The sequence below is a fragment of the Chlamydotis macqueenii genome, chromosome 1, assembly GCF_036417535.1.
Source record: "Chlamydotis macqueenii isolate bChlMac1 chromosome 1, bChlMac1.mat, whole genome shotgun sequence".
Taxonomy (NCBI): Eukaryota; Metazoa; Chordata; class Aves; order Otidiformes; family Otididae; genus Chlamydotis; species Chlamydotis macqueenii.
Genome location: NC_141556.1, coordinates 156,940,325 through 156,955,081, shown reverse-complemented (window position 1 = coordinate 156,955,081; position 14,757 = coordinate 156,940,325). Strand labels below are relative to the sequence as shown.

At 38.9% G+C, this 14,757-nt stretch overlaps 1 protein-coding gene across 2 annotated transcripts; it reads left to right on the top strand.

Moving 5' to 3' along the window:
* The first annotated feature begins 505 nt into the window (after positions 1 to 505).
* On the top strand, positions 506 to 14,678 carry ERCC5 (ERCC excision repair 5, endonuclease). Of its 2 annotated transcripts, XM_086770773.1 has the most exons (15): positions 506 to 650; positions 971 to 1,146; positions 1,662 to 1,777; positions 1,877 to 1,969; positions 2,797 to 2,857; positions 4,207 to 4,350; positions 5,260 to 5,467; positions 5,743 to 6,690; positions 7,117 to 7,349; positions 7,733 to 7,855; positions 8,538 to 8,748; positions 10,454 to 10,598; positions 11,448 to 11,650; positions 12,567 to 12,649; positions 14,019 to 14,678. In XM_086770773.1, exons 1-15 carry the CDS (start codon positions 563 to 565, stop codon positions 14,571 to 14,573), a joined length of 3,387 nt encoding a protein of 1,128 aa, XP_086626899.1. In that variant the 5' UTR covers positions 506 to 562; the 3' UTR covers positions 14,574 to 14,678. The 2 variants fall into 2 exon arrangements, with proteins under 2 accessions (XP_086626899.1, XP_086626910.1); XM_086770784.1 differs by lacking the exons at positions 506 to 650; positions 971 to 1,146; positions 1,662 to 1,777; positions 1,877 to 1,969; positions 2,797 to 2,857 and adding an exon at positions 3,627 to 3,816.
* The last annotated feature ends 79 nt before the right edge of the window (positions 14,679 to 14,757 follow it).

The following is a 14,757-nucleotide window of genomic DNA, read 5'->3' as shown; positions in this document are numbered from 1 at the left end:
CGGGGCGTGTGAGAGGCGAGCGGTGCGCGGCCCTCCCACCCCGCAGGCCCATGGGGCAGCGGCTCCTCGCCAAGCCAAAGCCTACACCCGCCTGCGCCATGGCGCCCGGCTCCGCCCCGCGGACTGCGCTTCCCGGCGGGCAGCGGGGCGGTGCCGTGCCAGGTGGGCGCATGCGCGTGCTGCGCGAGGAGGCCGGAAGCGGTGCTTGCGAGGGGCGTCCTGGGCCTCGCGGGGCTGGGCCGGGTCTCCGCTCCGGGCTCCGCCCGCCGAGCGCCCACCGCCCGCCGCCGCAGGTGAGCCCCGCTCCGACGGACACCCCGCCTGCCCCTGCCCCTGCCCCTGCCCCTGCCCCTGCCCCTGCCCCTGCCCCTGCCCCTGCCCCTGCCCCGCCCCCTGCCCCGCCGCGGCCAGGCGGCCTCCCCTCCCTCCCCCTCCCTTCTCTCCCCTCCCTGTTTCTGTTTGCAGAAATAATGCCTCCTCATGAACAAAGCATACGTAGGTTGTCTAATCGTCGGGTTGTTCCTTGTAGAGTCTTCTTTCTCAAAGCTGCTGAGAAAGGACGATGGGAGTTCAAGGACTTTGGAAACTGCTCGAGTGCGCCGGGAGACCTATAAACCCAGAAACGCTAGAAGGAAAAATTCTTGCAGTTGGTATCCTTTAAAAGCAAAGTTGAGGAACCAGGTTTGTGAGGGAGATTATTTTAACTGTTTCTATGTGATCTATTATGTTTAGCTTTTAAAAAAAAATTCTGCTTGCTGCACAGTTGTTTCAACTCTGCTTTTTGTCCAGGGCCACAGGGGCAAGAATTTATTCTCCAAAGTTCACAAGTATTTGGATAACCTTGGCTTCAGTAAACCAAGCCTGGAACAGTGGGCAAGAGCCACTCAGTCAAATGTGTGCACTTTATAGAAATTATTGATATAGTATATATGTAAGACAGCACATTTTTTCCTCTTAACGGTTCTTTAAGATATTAGTATTTGGTTGAACCAAGCAATAAAGGGAGCCAGAGATCACCGTGGTAATTCCATACAAAATGCTCACCTCCTCACTCTATTTCATCGACTCTGCAAGTTACTGTTTTTCCGAATTCGGCCTGTCTTTGTTTTTGATGGAGAGGCACCGCTTCTGAAGAGACAGACCTTGGTAAGTAGCTTTGCTGAATCATTGCAATGCAAAATAGGATGTATGTCTGCTGATACTAAGTCGCCATTTTCAGTTTCCTTCTTATTCTGCTTGTGATTCTGAGCCATGAGGATGGAGGGCTTGAAGTGCACTGCTGTGCAGGTGATCTTTGCAATCCCGGTCTTGGTTAGCTGTTGGAGCATGCAGCACCTCCCTTTTGATATATTCGTGTTTGATCTCTTTAGAAACCAGATTACAGAGGGGCAGATGATGGCATAAGCCTGAGTCTTGCTCCAGAATGGACCTGAGTGCAATGCTTACAAGCGTTTGCACCCAGAAGCTGAAAACAGTTCCCGGGCCCCACAGAGGAAACCGGCATAGAGAGATTTAGAGGACCTGAAGGCCATGCTACCATTGATGTGGGATGATTTAGGAGTTGCTCTTAGGCTCAGCATACAAAATTATAACAGTAGTTCACTGGATATGTATCTTCAGCATCTAGCAAAATCTCATTGATGTCAATCTTATTTTGACAGGCTAAGCGAAGACAAAGAAAGGAAGTTGCCATCAGTGATTCGAAGAAAACTACGGAAAAACTCTTGAAAACATTTTTGAAGAGACAAGTTATCAAAACTGCACTTACAGGCAAAAGGCAAGAATAAAAAGTATTTTCCCCTTGTTTCTAAGTGGCAGGTAGGTTTTTATGTAGCTAGTAATTGCTGATATATATATATTTTTTTCTTTCCCTAAGCAATGAAGCTTTGCCCAGTATTACACAAGTTCGAAGAGAAGAAATTGATGATATGTATTTATTGCCTTCTTTAGAGGATGAAGAGAAGAACAGGTAGGTTGACTTAAGAAAAGTTGCTTAAATGGCTATAATAAACTCCAATAAAAGTATAAACCAGGTTTTGTGATGTTGCTGGAAGGCCTTTGACCCATGGGACTCTAATATGTAAAGTATATTTCTTTAATTTTATATTTTCTTTCAGTTTCTTTTTGGAGAGTTTGGTTTATAGCTCTGGATATGGAAGCCTTCTAGTTATTTATGGGAAAGTAACGGAAGAAGCTTTCAGCCCACAGATTAAATTTCTGCACTGGCTTCATGTTCGAGGGTGAAAGTGCTACCACAATCTCTGTGGCCGTATCTATATGACTAAATGGAACGGATTTTTCAAGCTTGGGTAGCTGGTGTGTGGCTCCTTGATTCTGGTTTGTGTCCCCTCATTCAGTAGCGTAGCCGTGTTCAGCAGAAGTAGGCTTTGTATGTACTTCTCAAACTTCTGACATCTACTGAAGTAACAGTCAGTGGGAAATTGGAGCTATCCATTTGATTACTCTTTGCACATCTTATATAAAATTATATGTAACTTAAATGCTGACCAAATAAGAATCAGGTAATGATTTAAACAGCAACAGTTGTCTCAGTCTGGTTTTAACTGAGGTAAGTCTGCCTTCTTGCTTTCTGTTCATATCTTTTTGACTTGTATATGTATTTTTATGTGTGTGTGTTTGTATTTATATCCATATATTTATGTGCATAATTTGTTGTGTGTGAATTTTTGTACTTAGCAGTGAAGAAGTTACTAAAGTCCTTTTGCTTAAAATAGGAACTTTATTTTCCTAGGTAAAAATATATTTTTTTTTTTTTTTTCTCTTTGTGATTTTTAGCTCGGAGGAGGAGGAAGAAAAAGAATGGGAAGCGAGAATGACTCAGAAAAAGATGTTGCAGGTAGGTGCATCCTAATTGCCCTGTTACTGTGAACAATCCTCATCTGCTATGCCTAAAAGAGAAACAAAAAGGTTAAAAAAAAAAGTGTTTGGAGGTATAGATCTTATTATAGCATTACTTACCAAGGAAACAAGTTCATTTTAAGTACTCTATTGTGGCGTATTGACACACGGACTCAACTTGTGGAGTAAGCGAGACCAAGTTTATTTTTACAAGTGGGTTTTTATACGTTTCTCTTCTTAAGCATTAACTTCCTCATTTCATTCTTGTCCAATCAATAGTTATGTCATGCTTAAGCTTACCCAATAAAATCGCTGATTATATGCTATACATATTCATGATTGCTTAGCAAAACTAAGTTTCAATACTTCTTAGTAATTTTCCACTGCAGCATTCTTCTACTGTTACAGACACAGCGACTTTAGCAACTTTCTTATCTATAAGGCCAGTGACCAGTCTTTCTGTGAACATCTGTTGAAACAAACCATAAATTCTGCTAACAGTGTTCCATATCTTAAAGCTTTCCTTCTTATTCCCATGGCTTCCTTCCAACGAGCATGATTGTATCCTTCTCCCAAGGTCAGTCTCTGTTCACTGATGCCGTCGGACTGGCTCGAGAAATACCCACACTCTATGAATTCCTACTAATGACGAAATACAAATGTACTTTTCTCCACTAGAATACAGCAGAATAGGAATTTCTTATGGTATCTTTGTTTGTTTGTTTGTTTTGACTACTTTCTCTGGACGGGTGGAGAAGCAATTGATTTTGAAATGATGTAAGTGAAATGTATGCACATGTGTATGCACATAGAAGACAGCATATTTAACAGAATTCCCATACTTCTGCAAATATGAATTGATCCCTTCTGATGTGCTGATCACATGGGAAGAGGAGAAAAGAAATGTATAACCTAAGAAGAAGACATAGTAATAAAATTATCTCTGTTTTCATCAAAGTAAGGAAAAAAAAGAGGAAAAAATCTCTTGTAAATACTGTTTGTCATTGAATTAGTTCACATTCAGAAGGAGAGCCTATTTGGAAGAATAAAATCAGACTAGCTGAGGCTATAATACCTGCTTCTGTGATTTATAGTAGGTACCTTTGTGTAAAGATAATAAAACCAAATTTCTCTGAATAGTGTACATCAATAATTATGTAATTTACATTATTTTATTAGATAGTAGTTACCTTTTTTTTCCTTAGCTGTTTTCTTCACGGTATAGGAAGTAGCAACAAAGATTTTGTGGTTTGTTTTGTTGTTGTTTGGAATTATGTTCTAAGTATTTTATTGTTCTTGCTGTGCTGTAATATAAATACGTGTTAATGTTGATTTCCATTTTTATAGGAAGAGTTATGTGAAAATCCTCATTCTATAGATATTGAATCAGAAGATTTCAACAAGCTGCCTCCAGAAGTAAAACATGAGATCTTGACTGATATGAAAGAATTTACAAAGCGAAAAAGAACGTTATTTGAAGCAATGCCGGAGGTAATATTTAAAATAGTTTTCATGCCATCAGGATGGAACTCTTGCCATTAATGCAGATGAAGGCTACATAAGAGTATCGCATCTGGAAGGCTTTGCCCTCAGGCCTATTTAATAAGAGATGTTAGGTTAAGGGGGGAAAAAACTGAAGGAGATGATGACTCTTAACAGAGTCTTTCTATGTTTCTATTCAGAGCCCGATCTCTTGGTTTCCACTAAAATTGTCAGAGCTAATTCATTTTGGCAAGAATGGAAAAAATATTGCTGTGTCTCATGCCTCGTCAGCATTATAACCGAGCTTTTAATTGCAAGAACATACTACTGGTGTGGATAAAGCAGGCAGAATGAACGCAGCTTGGATTCCAGACCCTCAGGTTGTTAGGGGAGCTGGCAGCTGGGAAAAGGCTTTTGGAGCTTAGGCAGTTGTGTTACTGAAGTCATTCAGAGACAATTGGGGGATTCCTATCGTACCGCTTCTACAATAGCTTTTCAGATCATAGTTAGAATTTAAATGTACAATGTCTGTCAGATCAAATGGTAGCTTGTGCCCAAGTGTAAGCTAAGAACTGTCATCTTAAAACAATCCATGTGTGGATTCTGTTACAATTGCATTGCTTATAAGCTGGGGACCAGCTCCATTAGCCAGCTGAGTTTTGTTGGCCGCATCATTGACCTTGTCTTGTTTAGCCAGTATTCAGAACTGCTTAATGGTACCTTTTAGAATTGTTGTGTGTTACCAGGCTAGTGTTGCTATTGTAGTCGGTGAAAGAAAAATGTTACCTGCTTAAAGGAAACTTTTAAAAGGCTCTCCAGAGCGTGGTAAATGAACTTGCTTAAAAGGTGCAGCTAGTGGTATTTTATTTAAATTGACTTGATTGTTTGTTTTGGTTTTTGTTTTGTTTTGTTTTTAAGGAGTCCAATGACTTTTCCCAGTACCAGCTTAGGGGTTTGCTTAAGAAAAGCAACCTCAATCGGTGCATAGAAAATGTAGAAAAAGAATTGAATCAACAGCACTCGGGTGAAATCCAAACACAATATGAAAATGAAGGTGGTTTTGTGAAAGAAGTGGAATCTAGGAGGGTAGTCTCTGAAGATACTTCTCACTATATCCTAATAAAGGGTATGTCAGGTCTTAATTTTGTAAAATCTCTTGTTTGGTGTGTGCAATCTGCAGCCGTCAGTTTTAAGAAAAACCTGAATGTTGTTTACAGGTGCATGTGGCCAATACTTTGTATGAAATGTGCATTACTGTTAGACATAATTAACTGTGGTCTGTAAATGTGTAGAAAACTGGTTTATTAGTCTTTACATAATGATGTTCATTATGTAAAATGGAATGTTAATATAGAGCAGTTTTTTACAAAAAAAAAATTAATCAACAAAAAACTTTTTCAGGTATTCAAGCAAAAGAAGCTACAAGTAGAGACTTGGAAACTACTGCAGGTCCCTCATCAAAAATGCTTGAATTTACTAAATCAAATAAAATCAATGAATCTCCTGCTAATGCAAAGCTAGTTGCCTCTGACAAGTTGCAGGCAGAGAAAGATAACAGTGTGGTGACAGCCCCACCCTCTCCTCGGACTTTACTTGCTATCCAGGCAGCTATGGTAGAAAGCAGCTCAGAAGAAGAACTGGGGGGTGAAGATAGGGGACAAGTGGATGTGGACCAATCTGTAACAGAGAAAGGCAGTGTGTCTCCCAGAACACTACGGGCAATTAGGCAAGCTCTGAGTGATGATGATAAAAGGGAGGAAATTATTACTGCTACAACTGATGGAGTGCTACCAGAAAGATCGGAAGTGAAGGATTTTCTGCTTAGTAGCTCAGATGAGGAAGATCAGAGTCCTGAAGTTGTAGGAAAAAAAATACCTATAGCTACAATTAATTTGTCAAACCAAGTGGTTATGCAAGACACCGAACGTGACCAAAAGAGTCAGGAGTTGGAAAGAAGTCATATTGCACCCAAGGACACTAGTATATCCAGAACTGAAAATTATTCTTTTATTGACAGTACTAGAAAAGGCAAAGAAGATGTAGACAAAGAAGAAAATTATTCCAAAATGGACTTAAATTCTGTGGGAGATAAGGACACGAACTTGTGCACGCAGGAGCCAAGCTGTTCCCCTGTACAAACTAGTATAGAGGCTTTGATTCATGCTGAAACAACAGACTTTTCTAAAAATGAGGAAAACTTGAAAATTTCAGAAAATATTGAGGAAGAAATTTTGCCAACAGAAAAGAATGTATCTGATGTACAAAAGGATATTGGATTTTTTCCAGAAGCAAAAGGTCCTGAGGAGGAAAGAGAAGGGATTTCACAGTCTGAAGATAGTGATTCTGATGGTATGTGCTTTTTAACTGTGTAAAAAGATAAGAAAGTAGAACCTTATTGTACTTGTAATGAGTTGAAATTAGCCTTTTCTCCTAGCAAGAAATGCTTTAAAATAGGTCTATTCCTACATATGTAGGAGGTTGGAAGAAAATCTGATCTATATTTTTCCCCTTGGTGTTATGTTTTATCATTGAAACCTGAGTATACAATTCAGAGATTTAGGAAGGCATGCTGTTGTGTACATTGGACTTAACTGGTGTATTAATGGTCAACCACTTGGTTTCTGTGATTTTAGAATCCTTGTATCTATTTACAGCCTATAGAAAAAAAAGAAAAACAAGCCCCAAACAACCAACACAGCTCAAGTTAGAACTGCTTACAAATACCTCTTTTTAAACAAGCAGCAGGAAGTTGAAATCTTTCTTTTTCTTTAATAGGAAGCTTTATTGAAGTGGATACTGAAATCAGTAATGAGGCTGAGTTTCCTACTAAATACGATGAAAAACTGGGTGATGAAACAGCACTTCCAGAAACGGAGACAGACAGTCATGATACTGTCACACAGGACTTGCTGAAGGAGTCTGATGAAGTGCAGCTGGCAAACGATCAGAATGTGGAAAGAGAAGATGATAGTAAAGATGCAGCAGATGAGTGGCAAGACATCAGTTTGGTAACTCCTTGTTACTTGATTTGAGCTAGTAATGAGGTGCTGTGTCACCAAGTAGTTTTTAAGGAAAATTATTGAACAGCTGATTACTATTTCGTTGCTTTCTCATATGTGCATTTAGTTCTGTAGGAACTGATTTTTCTTTAAAGATGTTGGTGAACCATAACCTCTCTGGAATCAGAAGGAAACGTTAAGGTTTTAGCACTCTGATGAATAGACCTGTCTCTGGTCTTATAATTTACTGCATTAGGAAAGCTATGACAACTTTCAAGCATGAATTAATAGAGCATATACTACTAGAATAATTGTAGTTGGAGACTTAGTGCTTTACTTAAGTAAGTATACCTGAATTGTTGAAATGATTAAAGTCTTGGTTTATTTTGCAGGAAGAACTAGAAGAATTAGAAAATGACCTTTCTGCTGAGCAGAATATACTTCAGACTCAAAAACAGCAGCAGGAACGTGTTGCTGCTTCTGTAACAGGACAGATGTTCTTAGAAAGCCAGGTAGTATTTCTTGAATCATTTTGATTTGATAGAGGAGGATGTGGTTCCCCCCCTCCACCCCAGTCAAACATTTTCTTGAAAGCTGTTAGTAACTTGCATAGTTATAGGTAGAGGATATTTAACTAAGGTTAAATAATGTATTCCATAAAAGCAAATTGTGTAAAATGCATCAAAATGCATGTATATCAAAACACTGTCCAAAGGGTGACTAGTCTGCTCACTGTTCCCTCCTTAATATGAATGTTTCTCGTATGCTTTCATACTATTTTCTGAGCTAAAGTGATGACTGAATTTTTTGTTTGTTTTGGTTTGTTTGTTTTTAACCTACATCTTTATTGCATGGAGCCCGCATCATTGTGATGTGTGGACTTTTCTCCATGTTAAAGTAGCGGTTATGGAAAGCACAGTACTAAAGTGCTTGTTTCATTGAGACAGCAGATTCTCAAACTATGTAGTAGTAATGTGATCAAGTAGTGCTTGACTTATGTGGCACTAACTGCCTGAGATGAACAAGTGGGATTTCCCCCTTAACTATGCTTGATGCTTTTTAGTGGAAATTAAGATTTGCTATGAAATATCAAATACCTCCTAAGTGTGAATATAGAGGTTCCAAGTCAAGCAGAAGTATAATAGAAGTTCATTTTTCAGATGAAGTACAAAGTGATTTCTCTCCTTCCTACAGGAGCTTCTCCGTCTGTTTGGCATTCCATATATTGAAGCTCCGATGGAGGCAGAGGCACAGTGTGCCATCCTGGACCTTACTGATCAGACCTCTGGGACAATCACCGATGATAGCGATGTTTGGTTATTTGGTGCACGACATGTTTATAAAAATTTCTTCAGTCAAAACAAATATGTGGAGTATTACCAGTATGTTGATTTTCAAAACCAGCTGGGTAAGCCTCCGGTATTGATTTGTTAGATACGGTCTTTAATGAGACAGTGCTGCCCTATGTCTTTTTGAAGTTGTATTTCCTACAGAATTTTGTGTATCTGTTATTGCGATGCCTGTTCTTTGGAGGGTCTCTAAAGACATTCAGTGGGGTTGCTGTTTTTACTGCCAGGTGATCCCTCTGAATTCGCAGCTCTTATTTGCACTTGCATTTAATACACTGAGTTAGCGGGATGATCACCAAAGCCGGAGGTGTGAACCACGGTACCTGTTTCTGGGTAAATGTCAGCGTGACTTTTCTGACATGGTTGGAAAATTATATTCTGATGTTGTGAGATTTATAGTCTTCTGGAAGTTAATTCTGGACATAGTGATACATAATGTATTAGAAGACAATCCAGCATATGTATATAATCTGTAAAAGGTTTTTAATTTAGTTAATACTGACAGCTTTTTTTATTCTTTCCTGTTGCTCTTGTAGCAGTCTAATCAAATCGTTGCTGATTATGTTGAACTATTAAACTTCAATGTCAACATAGTGTGTTAAGAGAAATATGAGCCAATTTTAACTTTCCTGTGCCTTGTTTAAGCAGAACTCAGAGTCAGTTTTGACATTGTCAAAGTTGAGAGAAGCTACAGAATTGGAAATACTTTAATGGGTTCAGCATGTAAAATTTCACAACATTTTAATGTGGCAAAAAATATGTCTTTGGTTTCTTTCTGAATGAAATTATTTTTCCCCTACTTATACCTACTTAGGTATGCTACTGTAGCTTACTTGGAAAGGATTGCTGGTAAAAGCATGTGAGTGATTTTTAGCTGTTATTAATGTAATAAAGCAGAGCCTTTATTTATTTTTTTTATTGGGGAAAAACAGTCACCATCGGTCTTCGTGTCACATTCCTCTGCCGTCTTGTACTTCCACTCCTTTTCCATGCATTGGACAATTCTTCTTTCCTGACAGTTGATGGATATCCTGACTGGCGTACTGATGGTCTTGCTTTGTGTGCTTTGGCACACATACTCCCTTTTCTCCACTGAATTTTATTATCATCATTATTATTTTTTAAATCCTAAACTCCTGAGGCTACTCACTGAAAATCAGTCTCTTGTCTCAGATCTTGTAGCACACCTAGTAGAAGTGGCCAGCTAAGCTGTTCTTTCTTTCTAGCTGTTTTGCAGGCTCTTGGTCTACTTGGTAACTGCACTAGCACAGAGCAAATGGCTTCCAGTTTGGGAACACTTTTAAGAAGCAGAGGCATTGATATTATGGACTAGCATTCAAAACTGAGGACTTGAATGTTTTTATTTCTGATTCGGGAGCTATTAAATTCATGTCGGCATTAGATGAAAACAGGACAGTCACTGGAGAAATATATATAAAATAGTATCTCTTAGCTCTTGGAAACCCAGAATTTCCCAATGGTCTTTACGTTGTAACATTTTAACTTTGGCAAGATGTATCTGCCAAGATAGCACAGTTTAGCACAACTACTGGTGCTTGAGAGGTAGCAGTAGCATGTTGACACTGCTCCAGAATATAATGTAGCAAATTCTGATGTTGAATTAAATGTAATTTTATAGAGTTAATGCCTTTGTGTTCCTTTCGGGTTTTTTTTGCCTTTCAGATAATATATTATTTTTTAATTTGTAAGAGAACAGATACTGAATCCACTGGTTTGATTTGGTTTACGCATTTTATTTTACAGGTTTGGATCGAAGCAAGCTAATTAACTTGGCGTACTTGCTTGGAAGTGACTACACTGAGGGCATCCCAAATGTTGGCTTTGTAACAGCAATGGAGATTTTAAATGAATTTCCTGGACGTGGATTGGAACCTCTCTTAAAATTTGCGTATGCTTCAACATATTTTGCTTTTTTTTTTTGTCTCTCCATAACATGAATATTAGTGAATATACTTTTCTGCTGCTGCTGCTTAAGCACACAACAATCATTAAAGAGACTAAGTTGACTTCATTATATCACTATTTAAATGACAGGTAAATAAGGTGACATGTTGTTACAGCAATTACAGTGAGACTAATGAAGACAGTAGAACAGCTATAGAACTGTGCAGCGGCCTCTGAGTTCATTGCAGAGCTGGGTCCCTGGTGGAGTGGAGGTTGTTTCTCCCTGAGTTTGTGAGAAGGTGCTGTAGCTTGCTTATGGAGAAAAAGAGACTTGATGGCTTGATGAGTGAGGAATGGATGACCTGGAGAGAGACAGACAGGTAGGCTGTGGGGAAGAACAAGATTTGAAGAGGGCCAAGCCAGTTGTATTGACAGTGGCAAGGATGGTTAGAAGCCTTTTGTCTTGTTTTGTTTTTGTTAACCAAAAAACCCCCAAAAATGCTTTTTATATGTGTAACATCCTTCCCAAGTAAGGCTGAATTTAGGGCCTTCTGAATTTAGGGCCTTCTGAATTTAGGGCCTTCTGAATTTAGGGCTCCTGGCAGCTTATGAGGATTCCGGGTGATGTTTGCTACTGTGGCTTACAATGGCTGTGTTTACTGTGTATGTTTTGTCATTTCTTCTTTCAGATTATATGTCCCTTTGCTTGTTTTTATTTGGAAATTTCCTACCTCACCTCATGCAGTAACTGAAGCAGAGAGACTAATTAAGGCTATTGAAATTAGCATAGTGGATCTTGATATTCCAAATTATATTTTATGGAGGCAAATGAATACTCTCTTCTGTTTTTCAGTGAGTGGTGGAATGAGGCTCAGAAGAATAAGAAATTGAGACCTAATCCCCACGATACCAAAGTCAAGAAGAAGCTGCGGGAGCTGCAGCTTTCTTCAGGTTTCCCAAATCCAGCAGTGGCAGAAGCATACCTGAAGCCTGTGGTGGATGAGACAAGGGGTTCATTCACCTGGGGGAAGCCTGATGTAGAGCAGATCAGAGAATATCCTTTCACTGTATGACAGGACTTGTTAGCTAAAAGTACTTGAATTAAAGTTCATAAGGCTAGTTAGTGACTCAGATTCTTAACATCTTATCGGTATGAGGGCTCCTCGCCTCATCTGCGTGCACTCCCCTACAATGATACCGGCTCTGGAATGGAAGGGAATGCAGCTATGCATGTGTGGCACTGAGGGCTGCTCTGCCCTCCTGAGAGAGCGGGCTGCTTCACTTTGTGTGCAAAGAGGGTCTCGTAGCTGGACTGACTAGGTTGTTGTGATGTTACGCTTCTGGAACTGTGCTGTGCCTGTTTCTAGACTTCAAGTGGGATTATTTGCATCCTAGTGATGTATTTTTGCCGTCTTTCACAAATAAGTTTCAAAACGTAGTCAGAAATGGTGATGCAGTCTGCGCTTTATCCCTAGTTGTTCACTGCGTTTCTTGCAATATTTTCCATTTCTTTTATCTGTTGCAGCTTAAGCTGTAGTGAATTTTTGAAAAGTAGATGACAATACATGCAGAGCTAATAAGTATTTTATGCAGTAAATGAAACTTCCAGTGTCTGAAAGTGTGAAAAATAAGGTTTATTTATAGGTATTTTGTCTTATGGGAGTACTGTACAGCCAAATTGAGTTCTGCCTTCATTGTGACATGCTTTTGGAAGTGTTGATATGAGAGAAAAAGCTCTGTAACTAACAGAGATGTAACCGCGTGATTAAGATACGTAGTGTAATACTGGAACCATACACGTAAGTCAGCTGTAATAACTTAGGGTATTTTCTCTGGTTTTGTAGTAGAAAGAGCTTTGAACTGGAGTAACTTTCCTCCAGACATTGTTTGTTTGAGGAATTTTCTTTTTTTTTTTGTGTTTACAAAATACTAGTAATAGCCATTTTGTAAAGTTCCTTAACTTTCTGCACATTCTGTCAGGATCACTTTGGCTGGACTAGGACAAAGATAGATGAAATCCTTTTGCCTGTGATAAAACAGCTGAACTTGCAGCAGGTAAAGTATAAAACTACGTATAGTTTGAGGGTAACTGGAAAATTGTAAGAGAAGCATTTTGAAATGAACAGCAAGGCTTTAATCTAAAATATGTTCATCTGAAACTGGGATTTGGCTGTATTTTTTTGTCTTTATTTATATATTTTTATATATATATATATATATATATATTTAAAACTTTAAAGCTAAACTTACTTCTCCAGACTTCGTTTCTCTATGATTTGGTGTGCTGTGAGGCAATACGTAATTTCGATTGTTGGTTTCACATCTATGAAGTAACTATCTCAAGTCATGGTTGCTGTTCATTCTGGATGTAGCTGAAATTACCGGTACCTCAAGCACCTTTAGGACTTTTACAGTGTGCTGTTTTGAAAAATTATTTATAAAAATACCCCTAAGACTTAGGTGAAGTGAGACTGCCCATTGCGTACCATCCATATCCTTAGAGGAGGAGTGCAGGCTGAACCGTTGATCAAGTGCCCATTAATACTACTACTCCAATTTCCAAATAAATGTGCTGTCAACTTTAATAAAAAATGGAAGTGAACAGTGGTGCATGCTGTGATACTGTGAAAGTCAGTTGTAAAACTGATCACCTAAGGTCAGATTCTCTTCTCCTTTTGCCTTAAGCAAGATAGATATGTAGTCTAAAGCGATCTTCTGGGTTCTCTCTTAAAGGAGTGAAAGGTACCAAAACCCGTAGTTAAATCAATATACTTTTAGGTTGACTGGAACATCCTTTGGAAACATCTATCTCTCAAACAATTTTAGGGAGAATATAGAGGACCAACTTAGTGTATACAGCCAGCCTAGCTGTGGTTGGTAATACAGTCCTGTTGCGTGTGACTACTACTGGTTCTACTCTTAAATCTTTATGTTGTAGCAGCATGTGTCACAATGAACTGGAGTCAAGCGACTGCATTTTGTTGTGCTTTCATATGCAAATATAAAGTGCACTTACAACATTTGCGTAGTAAACATTCTGTTGTTTTAACAGCTTGAAGCAGATCGCTTGTAAGGACATACTTAAGAACAGCAGATCGCTTGTAAGGACATACTTAAGAGCACTACAGAGATTCTCTGTATTAGGGTTGAAAATAGCAGCATATGTCTAATCAGCAGCATAGCGTTTATAAAATTTCACTGGAGTTTGCTTATTTAGTTTCTGTGAAAGTTCTTGTTGCATAATTTATAATAAAGTACAGTTATGCCTATAATAATGCATCTTATTGTTCACATCTCTTTGCATATTAATTTCATTAGTCCTTTGTCCTGCTTTAATTTGGGATGCTTTATAGTGTAGCTGAGATAACAGCTGTATTCCCATCACAAAACATCCAAAGGTGTTTCTCTGCTTTATTTTTGATAGACTCAGCTTCGAATTGATACATTCTTCAGACTAGCACAGCATGAAAAACAAGCTATTAAAAGTCAGAGACTACGCAGAGCTGTGACTTGTCTGAAGAGAAAGGAGAAAGAAGAAGCTGATGAAATTCAGGAGGCCACTGATGTTGCAGAGATTGAACTTAAACAGCATGAGCAAAGGAAGGGGGAAGGTACTGCAGGCTGTGCAAATCATCAAGCTGTGGCAACAGAAGTCCAAAGTGGAAAGAGAAGAAAATACTCAGATTCCAGAAAGGAACCTTTATATGGAGGTGGTTTTGTTGGGAATTTACATCTTTCAGAAACTTCCAGTGACTCCTCCGTAGAGCAATCAGAAAGCAGAGATTTAGGCAAGAGCAAAAGGAGGAAAAATATCTCTGCAATGGAGACGGGCGACCATAAAGAGAAAAAGGGGTGCAGTAGCTCAAGTGGTGAAGATGAAGAACTGGGAAATGTAGTCATGGTGACTGCCAAGCCTGTGTTTGAGGGCAGAAAAAAGAAATCACGGAGTAAGAGAGGACAAAAAAAGAAAAAATCTTAAAGAAAAAAATCTTGAGAGACTGTGTGTACACGGTTTTTATGACTTAAGCTTTGTAAATATTCTAATGAATTTTTGATAAATAATAAATTATCTGTATTTGTCATGCATTTTGTGTCCAGAACTTAACTAGGAGGGATTTTAAATGATTCACAAAAATAATTTTAGCACACTTACTCATAAAGGC

Excerpts from the sequence above, each read along its gene's own strand:
- ERCC5 (XM_086770773.1), top strand. The coding sequence starts at position 563 with ATGGGAGTTCAAGGACTTTGGAAACTGCTCGAGTGCGCCGGGAGACCT. Across the intron at positions 7,856-8,537 it reads TGTTCTTAGAAAGCCAGGTA|CTTCTCCGTCTGTTTGGCAT; the intron begins GTATTTCTTGAA and ends TTCCTACAGGAG. Across the intron at positions 8,749-10,453 it reads TGATTTTCAAAACCAGCTGG|GTTTGGATCGAAGCAAGCTA; the intron begins GTAAGCCTCCGG and ends TTTATTTTACAG.